The sequence below is a fragment of the Pezoporus flaviventris genome, unplaced genomic scaffold (assembly GCF_033815535.1).
Source record: "Pezoporus flaviventris isolate CSIRO_AGI_PZ_B2104156 unplaced genomic scaffold, CSIRO_AGI_Pfla_v1 ptg000029l, whole genome shotgun sequence".
NCBI lineage: Eukaryota > Metazoa > Chordata > Aves > Psittaciformes > Psittacidae > Pezoporus > Pezoporus flaviventris.
In genome coordinates this window covers 1,656,765-1,673,154 of record NW_026892577.1, presented here as the reverse complement: position 1 = coordinate 1,673,154, position 16,390 = coordinate 1,656,765, and the positions used below count along the sequence as shown (strand labels likewise).

At 37.8% G+C, this 16,390-nt stretch overlaps 1 protein-coding gene across 4 annotated transcripts in view; it reads left to right on the top strand.

The window, feature by feature from the left end:
• Positions 1-16,390, top strand: part of WDR11 (WD repeat domain 11) — a 47,942-nt gene that overhangs the window by 29,898 nt on the left and 1,654 nt on the right. For all 4 annotated transcript variants that reach the window (XM_061458608.1, XM_061458607.1, XM_061458606.1 and 1 more), the window contains exons 15-28: positions 203-327; positions 744-891; positions 2,125-2,231; positions 3,002-3,116; positions 4,799-4,970; positions 6,536-6,644; positions 7,301-7,363; positions 8,720-8,785; positions 10,648-10,819; positions 11,086-11,181; positions 12,395-12,560; positions 13,462-13,559; positions 14,542-14,687; positions 15,501-15,583. In XM_061458608.1, coding sequence (XP_061314592.1) covers positions 203-327; positions 744-891; positions 2,125-2,231; positions 3,002-3,116; positions 4,799-4,970; positions 6,536-6,644; positions 7,301-7,363; positions 8,720-8,785; positions 10,648-10,819; positions 11,086-11,181; positions 12,395-12,560; positions 13,462-13,559; positions 14,542-14,687; positions 15,501-15,583 — 1,666 coding nt within the window. The remainder of the gene's footprint in view (positions 1-202; positions 328-743; positions 892-2,124; positions 2,232-3,001; positions 3,117-4,798; positions 4,971-6,535; positions 6,645-7,300; positions 7,364-8,719; positions 8,786-10,647; positions 10,820-11,085; positions 11,182-12,394; positions 12,561-13,461; positions 13,560-14,541; positions 14,688-15,500; positions 15,584-16,390) is intronic.

Below are 16,390 nucleotides of genomic sequence, written 5' to 3'. Positions count from 1 at the left end.
TTTCATCCTTCCATTTTCATCTGTCATCAAATAAGAGGGAATTAAAAAACAGGTACTGGTGGAAAAATCAAGTGTGCTCCTTTGGGTGATGGAGGGAGGGATTATAGAAAGACGGTCTTCATTGAAATCATTAAAATTAACAGAAAAATCCCCAGTAAATTTGGGGAGTAAACATTTGTCTTTGCCATTCTTTTTTTCACAGGAGTGGTCACCTTCTCACAACTTAAAAAGCCTGAGGAAGAAGCAGTTAGCAGCCCGTGAGGCCATGGCCCGGCAGACGGTTGCATCAGATACTGAAGTTAGCAGCGTAGAATCTTCTGTGATCAGGTACTTTTCATTTTAATATGATATTCTGCATCTGTTGTTTTTCCACCATGTGCCGTTGTTCTACAGAACAAAGTATTTTGGAACTGATTCTCAAGTGCATAACACAGAGCAACTTAGTGGGCCTCCTTTTAGCTTTTAGATATGGTTCTTTGATGTATTGCTGGATGAGAGAAATAGAGTACCTGTTTTTCAGGTGCAGCAGTCCAGAAGTCACCTGATGCTTGAAGTAAAGCCATGAGAAGTTGCCCATGAAAGTTTCCACAAGTGTATAAATGAGTTAGCTGTTGCTCCTGGATAAATTGTTTTAAGGATACATTCATTTTTGTGCTGCCTCTATGCATTAGTTATGGAATATTTGCTTTGCAATTCTGATTTCAAGAAGGAAATACTTGTGTCTCATGGTGTTCTCTTTAAAGCTTATTACAGGAAGCCGAAAGTAAATCAGAGCTGAGCCAGAACATTTCTGCCAGAGAGCACTTTGTATTTACAGGTGCTGATTGGCAGGTTTATCATCTCACAGTAGAAGGAAACGCAGTAAAAGACAGTGCAAGAATTCCTCCTGATGTGAGTTCAAATTTCCTGTATTGTTGATGCTTTGATTTCTTTTTCTCATCTGTTATTGCCAGAAAAAAAATCAGGAATATGCCTTGTATTGACAAGTGGGCATTAATGCAGTGGTTTAAAATATGTAATTAAAATTCCAACTTCAAAAGCCATATCAATTCTAGTTTTACAATCTTAACTTTTCTATTGAAAATACAGTTGAAATCAATGAATTGATTGATCGAGCACCTCCGGTATGAAGACAGGCTGAGAAAGTTGGGGCTGTTCAGCCTGGAGAAGGCTGCGTGGAGACCTCAGAGCAGCCTTCCAGTATCTGAAGGAGGCCTATAAGGATGCTGGGGAGGGACTCTTCATTAGGGACTGTAGTGATAGGACAAGGGGTAACGGGTTCAAACCTAAACAGGGGAAGTTTGGATTGGATATAAGGAAGAAATTCTTTCCTGTGAGGGTGGTGAGGCACTGGAATGGGTTGCCCAGGGAAGTTGTGAATGCTCCATCCCTGGCAGAGCTCAAGGCCAGGTTGGACAGAGCCTTGAGTGACATGGTTTAGTGTGAGGTGTCCCTGCCTATGGCAGGGGGATTGGAACTGGATGATCTTAAGGTCCTTTCCAACCCTAACTATTCTGTGATTCTATTCTATGATTCTGTGCATTTTTTTTTAGAATTCAGAATCTTTATAGGCCCTGACTTGCTTTCTGAATAAATTACCCAACCTATTTTTAAGAATTTTAATAAAGCATATACAAAAGCTTGAATAACAAAGAGGATGTTATTGAAGCATGACTGTGTTCTGTTAATGGATTTTATCTTGCATCGTAAGGACTTGAGTGGGCTGGAGCATTCTTCTCTGAATTTTAAGTTGGCTTTTCTTTTCTTAGTTATTCTGAAGAATAGTCTTTCTTTCAGTTGTTTCTGAAGGCTTTGATAAATGGAATTTACAAATAGTAATTCTTTCTGTTTTCTTTTTTACTCTATGCTAGTATTGTGATAAACGAGGTCTGCCATTTTGATCTTTCCTTGCGACAAGAGATAAAGAATTGATTTCCATTGCTTTAAATCCCGAATTTCTTACAAGGAAATGTCTTCTGAAGCAAATATGACTGACATGATAAATGCTTATATTTGATAGAATTTGGTCTTTCATGTCATAAAATATTTAAAAAAAGAAATGTTTGTTCCTATGTTTGGCTCCATTAATCATGAGATGTTGTTCTGCTTCTTAAATATTTTCAGGGAAGTATGGGTAGCATTACATGTATTGCCTGGAAAGGAGATACCCTGGTTCTTGGAGATGTTGATGGAAACTTAAACTTCTGGGATTTAAAAGCTAGAGTATCCAGGTATGAATGCAAATTAAGTCTGACAAACATGAAATAATGCGGCTTAGAATGTTTCTCCCCACCTTCATTTTTGACTTCACTGTAGGAGGTCATCTGTAGTGTTTGAAGGGAAAAATGCAAGTATTCTGAAATACAGGTTCAGAAAATGCCTACTGTGATACAGTTCTCTGCACTTCAGCTTTTGTGTTTTCAGTTGGAGTAGATTTTTATCAGCGTTTTTAAAGTAGCTGGATAGATATTTTCTGGCCTACAAGGATGCTGGAGAGGAACTCTTCACTAGGGACTGTAGTGATAGGACAAGGGGTAATGGGTTAAAACTTAAACAGGGGAAGTTTAGATCGAATATAAGGAAGAAGTTGTTTACTGTGAGGGTGGTGAGGCACTGGTATGGGTTGCCCAGGGAAGTTGTGTTCAAGTTCAGGTTGGACAGAGCCTTGGGTGCCATGGTTTAGTGTGAGGTGTCCCTGCCCATGGCAGCGGGGTTGGAACTGGATGATCTTAAGGTCCTTTCCAACCCTAACTATTCCATGATTCTATGTTAAATCTGCAATGGCTTCTGATAAAACGTTGAGTATTGTAACATTTATTTAAAGCATTTAACTTTGTAGTTTTTATAATTTGGATAGCCATTTATGTGTGTGCATAATTGATTTTTCTCCTTCTCAATCTGTACAATATCATGATCTGTAACATTCATAGGAAGGATTTAACTACCCACAAGATTAGGTACAGGATGATTGATACTAATTTTTGTGCTTTGCGTTTCTTAGGGGGATTCCTACACACCGAAGCTGGGTGAAAAAGATCCGGTTTGCCCCAGGCAAAGGAAATCAAAAACTGCTTGCAATGTACAACGATGGAGCAGAAATTTGGGATTCAAAAGAGGTGAGTGTCTCTTCTTTTGGTATGGGCTTCTTTGCAAAGTGTGCATACTACTGAAAATCAGGGCAAGTCAGTGGTTAAGTTTTAATTAGTCCTGATTTCTTGCTGACAGTTGTGTGGTAAATTTGTATGGCTTTTAGTTCCTATAAAGCATTTTTAAGCTGTCATCAGTGAAAAGTTCCTTTCACACATAAAGCCAACAGTGTCTCCGAGATACTTTTTGTCATTCTTCTGTAATGTTTTAGAGTTACATGTTGAAAATTTAAGGGGAATCCTCGATATTAGAATTCAATTTATGGACAAGAATATTTTTACTCCAGGTTTCTTAATTTCTCTGCGTAGTCAAGAGTATGGATTTGTCATTGCATGGATTTAATTTGGTAGGGAATACCAGGAAGCAGCTTGTTCATTAACATTGACCAGCTTCTTCCTCAGGAATTCTGAAATAATGATCACATACCTTCTGTGTTTGCTTCATGGGTCTTTCGAGGGATTATCCTACCATGGGGCAGGAAAGGTAATTGTACTGGTTTAACTTAGCCCCCCCGAGTAAATTCGGGACATGAGGGTATGAAATGGGAATTTGTTTTTTTTTCTGTTCACTTTGCAGTGAACACCAGCTCCAAACTTACTTCAACGCTTAATTTGAACAATGTGAAACTCTCTCTGATGATCAGAATTGGACAGCATATACAACCAACACCTGTGAATTATGTAGGCACAATAGAATGTTATCCCATGAAACATTTAAATAGTTTTGATAGCATTGGATACTCTTCCTGTAGCTGTTCCCTCTCTTTTTCTGGGACAAGGAAAAGAGTTTCCTACATGAAAGCATTTAAAATTAATTCATATTTTCAGCCCAAAATCTTTCAGAATATCTATAGAAATATTTTACTATTTTCCACGTAATCCTCTCCTGAGAACTTCATCTTTGCCTACGACCGGTTACCAATATTTCCACACTTTTCTCTAATTCTGTCACAACTGAGAGTAATCATGCTTTAGTGCTGTTGGACTTTTAATCTCTCTTAACTCCATGCTTTGCCCTAGAGTAAGTGAAACAAAACAGCAGCAGAGGCTTCATAAGTATTTCCTTATATTAACAATTATAATGTTTGGTGATGCTACAGAAGGGTTACAAAATGTCTAACTACTGACCTGTGGTTAGAAGTGCAGTTTGGAACATTTTGCATCTCTGGTTTGTGGACAATAAATCATCCTATTCCCATAATGTTATGTTAATAGTACGTCAAAATGTATTTCTGGACAAGCTCATTATTTATATGTTTGTGAAGAGCATGATTTAATTAATGAGACACTCACTTTTGCCTTGATGCGTGTTGATCAGGGACTGGAATGGAAAAGTTTAAACCAGTTTACCATGGAAGTGTTACGTCAGACAAAACACATGAGTGATACAAAAACCACAAAAGGCAGCTGTACAGCTGTGCTCAAAAGGATCTTTTCTCAGCTATCAGTTGGGAAGGATTGTTTCAGGGCAACCATATGCCCTACTCCAAGGTTTCTGAATTTCCCTGCTCTTCAGAAAAGATCAGCATTAAAATGATTTATGACTAACTTCACCTTTTACTGCAAATTCTGTGGTGTGCCTTATGGGCGTGTGGCAGAGTCTTACACTGTGTGATGGGAAGCCTACTAAAAATGAAAAATGACTTTTCAAGGTGCAAATGGTGAGCAGTTTAAGGAGTGGAAGGAACGTCAATTTCCGAATCTTGGATGTGGACTGGTGCACTTCAGACAAAGTGGTCTTGGCATCAGATGACGGGTGCATTCGGGTTTTAGACTTGTCCATGAAAGCATCATGTTTTAGAATGGATGAACAGGACTTAATAGGTATGTTGATTTCTTCCTGGCTGTTGACCGCTAGATGCTTCACTTTGAAAGTGAACCATAAAAGTGTTCAGCATTTCTATTAGAACAGAGAATTGTCCCATCTAGAGGATTAGGTGTCCCCATAGTAGGTTTTTCATAGATGCAGATAAATTTTTTCAGGCTTAGGTCATATAGGTGTGGTTTTTGTGCATGTTTAAGCTCCTGAATAAACTATACTTTTGAGTATCTTAATTGCAATAAAGATAACAAAATAAGAGGCTTTTTGTACAAATTTCTAGCAAGTTGACCTCAAAATCCTGGATACATCAATTGAGTATCAGTACCTACATTGCTTAAATTCATCACATGATTTTGAAAGATTTCTTAACGTGTGAAAATGTCTTTTTGAATATTCACAGAGATCAAAAGCAGTTTGTAGACTGATCTGTTACTTTTCAAAGTAGATTTTCCCACTGAACTCTAAAATAGCCATATTGGTGCTGTTTGACTTTTTTGGCTGTATCTTTAAGAAGGGAATTTAAATATTGAACTAGCTAAGCTACATTTTTTTATTACTGATGTTCCAAATAACTGCCTTTATTTTGGTCTTTTTTTGGTCAATCCTGCCTTCACTCATACAATTTCCCTAACATAAGACATATGTAATAAAGACATATGTAATAAAATTACAGTGTGGGGGGCTCTGGTGTGGGACGTTTGAGGAAACACATAGTTTATCACAGCTATTTTTACTATCAAATAAATTCTGTAATATTAAGCTATAAAACTTAATGTTCTAAATCCAAGCACACTGAAATTGGGATATGCCAGGATTTAAGGCTGCCTGTGATTTAGCTGTCCTTCTGCCTCTATACCGTGGTAACCTTTTAATTACAAAGTCACAATGAAAAGATTCCTTTATCATTCAGTGCACATGAAGTACAGGGAATTGCTGAATATTTAATAATGTAGCTGGTTGATACTTATTTTTTTACTTAGTGGGTAATGTTTACTGTGTTTATCATCCAAACCTTGTACTGAATAGACTTACTGCCTTAAAGTTGTATGATTAGCATATAACTATATAGCACAGTTAGTGCCATGATTTTAATGTTATTTCTTTACTAATATAGACATGTATTAAACGACACACTATTCTTATCAGATAGGGGGTATTTATCCTTGTATAATGCTGTAGAAACTACAATTGTAAACTAAAACTAGAACATGCATTGTGGTAGATTTTGGTATAGCTGTACTTACTTTCCAGCACGTCCTTGTAGTAGGAATAATCACTGTATACAGCTCTACTTAAATGTATTCCAGGAATCTGGCTAAGCTTAATATGGAATGTCCTGAAACTCTCATTTGAGCATGGTTGATAACCCTCTACCTTCAATGAAATGTTTTTGCTTGTGTGTAAAGATAATCTTTTATGTCTAGTAAGCCATGCTGTGTGTATGAAAAGACAGTGATTTATGAGTTTCTTCTGGTGCTTGAAAACAAGGTGGTACATTTTATGGTTACTGAACACAGTGCTATTGCACATTAGCTGCTCAACAATGAATCTTTCCCTTTTATTTCAGAACCTGCTTGGTGCCCCTATCTGCTTGTTCCAAGGGCTTCATTAGCTTTAAAAGCATTCTTGTTGCATCAGCCGTGGAATGAGAAATATTCTCTAGATATTATAAACACGTAAGAAGAAATATGTATCTGTATGTAAAATGTTACTGTTGTTTCTAAGCCTACATCTTTTGCTAGTCTTTCTGTGCAAGTAACTGTTTTAGACATATAAGTTTCCTCACTCTTTGAGACAGTCAAGAAAATAATAGCTTCAGTATTTATTACTAAAAATAATTAAGGAGCTTTAAGGTGAAGTATTTTATTTATTCTGACTTTCAGTAGAACTTGGCTATTGAAAATTGCTCTCTAAGGTGCTGGCAGGATTTTTGCGTAGGCCTGGCTTTACTTTTAGGGAGCTGTGCTTCACATCATAGTTGGAGCACCTTTTTGTATCCTTTATTATGTTTGTATACCATTGGTAGTCGCATATCAATGGGTTTGGCATTGGCATTTTCATAAAATTCAAGGTTCATGAAGAGAAGTGGTGAATGAAAGATTGGTGGCACTGACTGAAGTTGAGAGAAAGCAAACCAAGTTTTCATTGCTATTTTGGAACTAGAAAAAGAATCTTGAATGAATGGCTTACCCTAAGAATATGAAAGGTTATTTCCATATATGTGCTTGTGTTTTTCTACTACCAGTAACACTTTTTAATTTCAGATAATTCTGTCATTTTTGGTAATATAGGAAACCTGTTTACTTCTTTTCTTTTTTTCTTTTTTATCCAGGGATTATCCAGAGAATGAAAATATTAAAAACCTCCTTCAAGAGCAGTTGAATTCGTTGTCCAAGTAAGAATTTTCCTTATTAATATTTGAGTAAGCTAGGGAATTCAGGGAAGGCAAAACCCCTGAATCTGTGGCAGTTAACAACTTAATGTAGAAAGAATGCTTTTTGCCTCTCTAAAGATAAGCTTGAGTAATGACAGCTTTTCTTTTAAACACACTTAAGTTTTATTTTTATGTAGTTTTTCAAGGTGGTGCTTTATTCATTTTATTGAGGATATTATTTTTTATTTCTTTTTTTCTAATTAAAAATACACCATAATACAATCTGAACAATATATTTTTTTAAAATAAGCAAACTCTCTCAAAATGGTTTGTTCAGTACTGACTCAGTGCTTAAAATGCATTGTTCTGAATATATGTAAAGCGTGATGGAAATCAATATTGAATTTTTAACATGGTTTTACTATAGTAGTGTCTGACAAGAACAGTTTCAAAGGCACTGATTAGGGTTAGTATATAGTTTGTAACTGACCACTGAGCATTCATAATTCTTTGGCAGTAATTCTCAGTGATGTTTGGTTCTTTGATGTTGGTCCAGACTTCATTGGACACTGGTGCTTATATACCCCAAGGTTTGCTGCGATATTTAAGCTCTGAGGAAGAAAAGGCAAACAATTGTAAAAATCCTTTATTGGAGATATACTTCCAAGGTAATATTTTTGCAAATTGTTCTGCTTACACGGAAAACAGATTTTGATATTCCATTTAAACTATGAAAAGTTTGGGTTGAATGTGGCTTTCAGCAACCTGCTCTAGTGGAAGGTGTCCCTGCCCATGGCAGGCCGTTGGAACTGGGTGAGCTTTAAGGTCCCTTCCAACCCAAACCATTCTGTGATTCTATGATATTTAAAGAAAATAAACAGAAGGTTTTCCATTTTCCTTGTGTTCTTTTATTTAGTAGGATACAAAAGATAACTTTTTTAGTCAACTTGAAACATGTAGAAAACCTGAATTCATGTACATGGATATCATGGACTGTGGCACTGCAGAGTTGCAAAATTACTTGTAATTGAATTAATTGTGTAATTTGTAGAATCACTGCAGAGTAATTTATTGCTTTGTGTACACCCTTGTGGTCACTCCCTTTATTACATGAATAATGGGTTCCTGATGGACTCACTGTTTGTATTTAAACTGAGTGACATGTCTCTTGAGGTCAGTTTCAGATTATGTATACTTCCTTGTATTGTTTTGATAGACACATTTTTTCATTTCAGAAAAGAAATTGTGTATTTTTGGGTTTGATTTTTTTGGTGATAACATCCTACATCCTATTTCTGTTCAAAACCAACCAATAACAAAAACTTGCACAGCATTTTACAGGTTGTTCATGGCCTTCTCTTTATCTCTTTTTTGCAGTGACATAAAGAAACTTTTGCTTGATCCAGATTTTACTCTCTTGCAAAGATGCCTCCTAGTTGCCAGGTAGTAAAGATTCAGATAACTACATCAAATGTTTCCTAATAAGTCTTGATCCTATTAATGTATGTAAATGTGTTGATGTGTAAGTACTCAACTAACTCTCTTTTAACTCAGTCTAATTCCTAAACCACTTATCCCTGTATTAAGAGTGTTTTTAGGGCTGAAAATGGCAATGTTACCTCACTGAAGCAGTTTTGGTTTACTTGCTGCATGCAGAGAACTTCCTTGTATCTCAGCAGTCCTTGCACAAATGCGGTTCTCCTGCCTACATTGCATTTAGTTTTACAATGAAAATCAACAAGGTGCTTGATGACAGCCAGCATGGTTTCACTAAGGGGAAATCCTGCCTCACCAATTTGGTGGCCTTCTATGATGGGGCTACAGAACTGATGGACAGGGGTAGAGCAGTTGATGTCATCTACCTGGACTTGTGTAAAGCGTTCAACACTGTCCCACACGACATCCTTGTCTCTAAATTGGAGAGACATCAATTTGATGGATGGACCACTCGGTGGATAAAGAACTGGCTGGATGGCCGCACGCAAAGAGTTGTGGTCAATGGCTCAATGTCCGGCTGGAGACCAGCAACGAGTGGGGTCCCTCAGGGATCGGTGTTGGGACCGGTCTTGTTCAACATCTTCGTCGCTGCCATGGACAGTGGGATTGAGTGCGCCCTCAGCAAGTTTGCCGATGACACCAAGCTGTGTGGTTCGGTTGATACGCTGGAGGGAAGGAATGCCATCCAGAGGGACCTCGACACGCATGTGAGGTGGGCTGATGCCAACCTCATGAGGTTTAACCATGCCAAGTGCAAGGTCCTACAGCTGGGTCGGAGCAATCCCAGGCACAGCTACAGGTTGGGCAGAGAAGAGATTCAGAGCAGCCCTGCGGAGAAGGACTTGGGGGTGTTGGCTGATGAGAAAATGAACATGAACCGGCTCCAGTGTGTGCTCGTAGCCCAGAAAGCAACCGTATCCTGGGCTGCATCAAAAGGAGTGGGACCAGCAGGTCAAAGGAGGTGATCCTGCCCCTCTACTCTGCTCTCGTGAGACCTCACCTGGAGTATTGTGTGCAGTTCTGGGGAGGATGCTGGGGAGGGACTCTTCATTAGAGACTGTAGTGATAGGACAAGGGGTAATGGGTTCAAACTTAAACAGGGGAAGTTTAGATTGGATATAAGGAAATTCTTTCCTGTGAGGGTGGTGAGGCACTGGAATGGGTTGCCCAGGGAAGTTGCGAATGCTCCATCCCTGGCAGTGTTCAAGGCCAGGTTGGATGAGGCCTTGGGTGATATGATTTAGTGTGAGGTGTCCCTGCCCATGGCAGGGGGGTTGGAACTAGATGATCTTAAGGTCCTTTCCAACCCTAATTATTCTATGATTCTATGCCCAGAAATGTAATTCAGAACTTCAAAACACACAATGGTATGTTTGCAAATAGGTGAAGGCCTGATTTTTATTTCAGATGTGTTTGTTCTCTGTTGTTCTGCCTAAACTGTAGCTTATTTTAGTCTGTCTCTATTCAGGGCTGTTTTTCATACTTAATCACTAATATCCTCTTTCAGTTACAGGAAAGTTCCTAAGTGTAAAATATTAATAAAATATCAGTTTCCACATACTTATATGTTGAACATTCGCTGAGTTTAATTGCTATTGTAACAATCATCTGCATAGCCTCTTAGTTACCTAGCTTGCTGACTGTCATTCCTTAATCTTATCTTGTTTGTCCCATTGATAATGCAAAGTACTTGTGGTGTACACAAGAATGAATGGTCCTTGTAGAAAGATATTTTAAACTGTATGATATTTTTATGCTACATATAAAAAATACAAACGTATTTCATGTCCTGATTTGCATCTTCTCAGACTGTATGGAGATGAATCTGAACTGCATTTCTGGACTGTTGCTGCCCACTATCTGCACAGCTTATCCCAAGAAAAGCCAGCAAAACAAATAGACACAGCTATCCTTCAAGAACAGCTGGTTAATCCCTTGGATATATGCTATGACATACTGTGTGAAAATCACTACTTCCAGGTATTCTGAGGAATTAGAAAATACATGTATTAAGAATGTCATCAGCAAAATAAATGCTCCGCATTGAAATCTTACTTACTAGCTTTTCTCTGTACGTATTTCACTGTTATTAGTAACATACCACTCTGGGTTAAATCACTCCTCATTATTTAAAATTAAAGGGTGTACCAAAAACTCTCAAAATACTTCTATATCTTGTAAACGCTTTGTTTTTATTTATTTCTTATGGTAATCTTACATTTCAAATATTTTTCTTCTTCATGCAGAAATTTCAATTGGAAAGGGTGAATCTCCAGGAAGTGAAGAGATCAACATATGATCATACCAGGAAATGTGCTGATCAACTTCTTCTCTTGGGCCAGGTTTGTGGGTAATATTTGAATTTTTTATTCTTCTTCCCTGTCCATTTTATGTACTTGCCCTGTTCAAGTAAGGCTTTGTCTGATTCATATGTACTGTTTCATACTTTTATTCACCCAGTGCACGTTTTTTGCTGTCTTAATGCGTTACTGCACTGCAGACTGTGTGGAGTGACACAGTGTATGGTAATATTTGTTGTTACCTCCTTCAAGACTATTCCATTATCATGGGAACCCTAAAAAAACTCCTTTTAGGTAACAAAGGATAAACCTAAGCTTTTGGCAGATCTGTACTGAGCAGTTAGACACTGTACAGAGCTGCTTACTGGCACTGTGTACAGTATAGCTCATGAGCTGTTCCCTGCAAGTGCAGGTGTGCTGCATCCATTTCCAAAAATAGCTTTGGTATTGCTGGCTTGAACTTAATTGATTTCTGTGTCACTTTGCATTTGAGCATGTCAACACATGTTACCAGTAGAAAATGCCAGAAATACTTACTCTGTAGATAGTAAGTTTAAAATGCCAGTTTCTTGAACTTCTAAAATGCCAGCTTATTGAATCACTGGATTTTAATATGTATTTAATGGGGCTTGTCATTATTTCTGTGATTATCTAAGCCTTCAGTTTGACTGGCCTCACCAAAATGACCCCTCTAGAAGTTAGGCACCTCATTTTAATAGCAGGCAGAGGTGACATGCCTATAGTGATTCATTCCATTTGGAGACAGGTGTCTGCAGGCAATGTAACGAGCCCCACTGATTAGGTGCTCAGCTGTATGTTAGCTGTAACTTACATTTTAAATGGATGAATTCTACCTTTGTTTTAAAATAGCAGGAATTGAATCAGTCCTTCAGATCCTGGCCAGTTTCTGCATCTTTACAATTTTATTTCTTCTCTGCCTCTTTTAAATGCTTCTCCTCTTTTTATAACTCTGCAAAAGTATATGTAAGCAAAGAAATAAATATTCTCTCCTAGAAATGTTGGTCTGTGATTAAACATTATATTCATGATGGGGTTTTAAATGTTATCCTACTGCATATGTTTAATTGAAATAGAATCCTAATTATTACTATTCTGGTAGATATTTTTGCACTCTAATTTAGAATAACTTTCATTGGTATTTGTTCCATGTCTTTAAAAGGGTAGAAATATTACGTCTTTAACCAAAAGTACATATATGTTGTGATCAAAGTTACATTTTTGTTTCTTTTGCCAGACTGACAGAGCAGTGCAACTGCTGTTAGAAACGAGTTCGGAGAATGCACATTATTACTGCGATTCACTCAAAGCTTGTTTGGTCACAACTGTCACCTCATCAGGTCCATCTCAAAGTACCATTAAACTGGTAGCAACCAACATGATAGCCAATGGAAAGCTCGCAGGTAAAAAGCAACTTTAATTCTCCATTTGCTTATAAACCAGTAATTCTGAACATTATTAAGGCTGCTAATGGACATGGGAGAGATGTCCTGTTGTAATAGATCTTATATGTTGCATATGTAATAGTATGTACTACCTGGAGTAGTTACCACAAAAATAATCACTAGTCGTAAAGTTCAACTTATTTGGATTAATTTTCATTGGAAAACATATTTCTGGAGTAATTTCTCTTAGCAGTTGTTTGCACAAAAAGAGGCCAAGCCCTTAGAACCATGTATTTTTACATTTTCCTAATTAAAGAATTAATTAGAAATTGGTTTCTTATTACTGAAGTTTAAATATGGAGTTACTTTCCTTTCCCGTTCAGAATTTGTTTCAAAAAGTGTGTCTACATGCACATACAGGTTAATTTTGCTTCATGGAAGAGATGTTCACCATATGATGATTAACTGAAATACTCAAAGACATGCAGAGGAAATACAATTGTCTGTACTTGCCTGAAAAAAATATTCTGTGGACAAGTAACAGTTCACTGTTAATAATTACACTATGGGCAACATTAAAATAAAGGATTAGCTGTGAAATCTGTTTATAAGACTTACAAACACCAGTATCTCTTTATGATGATAAGTCCAGTGAACCCTTTGTCATTTGTATTTAGGAGAAAGATAAATGAGAGATTTGTGAGGTCTTTCTAAGCCCTGTAGCCCAGAACGAAAAGATACAAAAACTGACAGCCAGCTTATATGGAGAGCTGGATGGTAGAAATCAGGAGGTTTCTACATCTTCATATGCTAAGAAGTATATAGTGATCATTTTCTGGGGAGGAATGACCTGCTCACACTTATATTGCAACTCTTTTATTCCTTTAACTTATTATATAGTGTGCTTTTCATTTTCCAGAGGGTGTACAGCTGCTGTGTCTGATTGATAAGGCTGCTGATGCCTGTCGTTACTTGCAAACTTACGGCGAATGGAATCGTGCAGCGTGGCTTGCAAAGGTCTGCAATTTCCTCATTTTCAGTTTGCTAACAGAAACGACCTACTTAGTATATATAGGTGGGAAGGCTGATGAGGATGCTGAAGTTCTCCAAAGTTAGAAGCCTAAAAACCAATCTGAAATACCATCATCAGTTCTTTCCATGTGTTAAGCTATAAAAAGCCAATCCATTCAGTAAGTGTTGGCAGATTCTTCATCAGCCTTTTGGCTACAGAAGTCTGCCTTGGTTGTCCAAATGATAGGACTGGGGCCTAATAATGGTTAGAATACTTAATTTTCTAATTTTTGAGCAGTGGTTTATGAAGTTGCATACAGCTGCAGCAGTACAGAATTCCTGATAAAGTACAAAAAAATCCCCATTCCTGGAAGTGAATAAATAATTTGGCAGTGACATGCTGAGCTCCAGCTAGCCTGTGTGCTGACTTTAAAGTTAGCACCAGCCACATAAATTTGCATCAATTTCTGTTTTGCTATGCAGACATTATTATAGTAAAAGTACCTAGAAACAGGATCAATTCTCCAAATTAAAACGGACAGGAGTCAGTAAGCATGATCTGTCTGTACCCCTTAATTAAAGTTTCTGTTATGTTTCCTGCAGAAAGTGTGGAAAAAGTCATGCTCAGATTTTGTAAATCAGTGAATCCTGCTCTTAAGGACAAAACATACTTAAGTCTTCAGTATAGGATAAAGACTTCCAGCTTCTTGATGCTTGGGCTTTTAGAAAAGCCTTGTGGTAAAGATAGTGTTAATTACATGTAAATGTGGAGTGAGCTGAGTGGAGTATTTTTATGCCTATATATTTCTAATTTTCCTTTATATTAGATTAATTCAAGGGATAAGTGTACTTTTGAAAACAAAACTCGTTCATTTCAGATGCTTTTACTTCTGCCCAAAGCATTTCACTGAAAAAATGGAAACAGAAGCAGAATGCTGTCTTTAATTAGCAACTGAGAATTCATCACTCGCTTTCCCATCTTATAAAGGTTCGTCTGAACTCAGAGGAGTGTGCTGATGTGTTAAAGCGCTGGGTAGATCATCTTTGCTCTCCACAAGTCAACCAGAAGTCCAAAGCCATTCTTGTCCTCTTATCACTTGGATGCTTTACAAAAGTAGCAGAGATGCTGCACAGGTAAAGATGAAACAGTGCATTCTGTATTTTCCCTTGGCCAAAGTTGTTATTTAAGCATTTATAACATGGGGAGGAAGGGGGTCTGCAGTTTCTGACATTTGTTTCTATTTTACCATGTTTTTCTTTAATGAACTCAGCAGTGCATCATTTCTGTGTGCTGGAACTGATGTTTCTGTTGCAATTTCAGGAAACACACTGGCATTTAAATTTACTGCAGGCTTTAAGTTTGCTAGCCCCCCACTGACCAAGCAGTAACAACTTATAATAGCTATGATTATTTTTGAGTTGAGACTTCATCTTTCTAAGTTTTGCATTAAATGTCAGTTCCTTAAGTGCAGGGAGGAGGGGGAGATGTAAGAACTTGGGGAGAGGGCAGTGCCAGACTAACGGGTACAGGAGGAACATAAGGCAGGACATGGGAGCAGTATGACTTGTTCCTATATACAGCCTGGGAGCAGCATAGCAGCATTCACTGACATGAGGAAAGCACTCAGCACTGTCCTGATGTAGTGAAACCTTAAGGACTGTGAAGCATGAAGGTGAAGAGAGCGAAGTACAGCAGCGTTAGAAAATGAGAGCAGTGCGTTCTGTGAGAGTGTGAACATGTGCCATAGTGGTGGCTAAATGGTGATACTGTTTAACCTTGGTGATGATCAGAAGCCTGTTCAGGTCTCAGTGCAGAATTGCTTTGCCACTCCACACCTAGGTGCAAAGTTTTAGAAAGCCTGTGTGCGAGTGTTTTGATGCAATGCCTTGGAATACTTTTCTGTTTTGTGTCCTAACAAATTATTCTCTTTTTTTTCCATTTACCAGTATGAGATACTTTGATAGAGCAGCTTTATTTGTGGAAGCTTGTCTGAAGTACGGGGCATTTGAAGTTAATGATGATACAAATATCCTTTTGTTTGGAATTCTGTTTTTGCATCTCTGTACTCATACACAGTGAGTATGCGTGTGCCAAGGTTAGATGAATTCACCTGCACAGAAACAGGAGTTCCTACTTTTATTTTCCAGGTTATGTAGTTTGAAGGAAGTGTGAGGAAAGAAGTGAAAAGGAGTCGCTTGCATAAACCCATAACGTTACCTCCTCCTGATGCTTTGTGAGGCCTGTGGCACTGGAAGCAAACTAAAAGTGAAAAAAACAATCATAAGAGAGAAAAGAATGGATGATAAAATGTTATTTGCGAAGCTTTGAAATTATTCTATTACTGCAGCCTGTGTAGTGAAATGATAGAATCACAGAATGGTTTGGGTTGGAAAGAACCTTAAGATCATCCAGTTCCAACCCCCTGCCATGGGCAGGAGTGCCTCACACAAGACCATGTTGCCTAAGGCTCTGTCCAGCCTTGCCTTGAACACTGCCACTGATCTGTTCATTTATCTTTTAAACACTGTATGTCAGGTGAAAAATAATCCCTTCATCGAACACCTACATCAACATAGTATTGTAGTGATTGAAGTCCTTCGTGGAGGAGTCAGTTCTGAGGCAGGGAAAACAAAATTAAAGGTCAAGATCGGATGAGCTGAAAATGTCCTAAGTGTTTTTAAAAGTATCTGAAGTATCACTACAGTCTGCACATCCAGCCTGGTGTTCTGGAAGCTGAACAGTTGCTCTAATGTTTGTATTGTATGCGGTAAATAATAATGCATGTGTAAATAATACCTGGTAGGATTTTATAAAGCCATCACTGCTGTCAACTTGT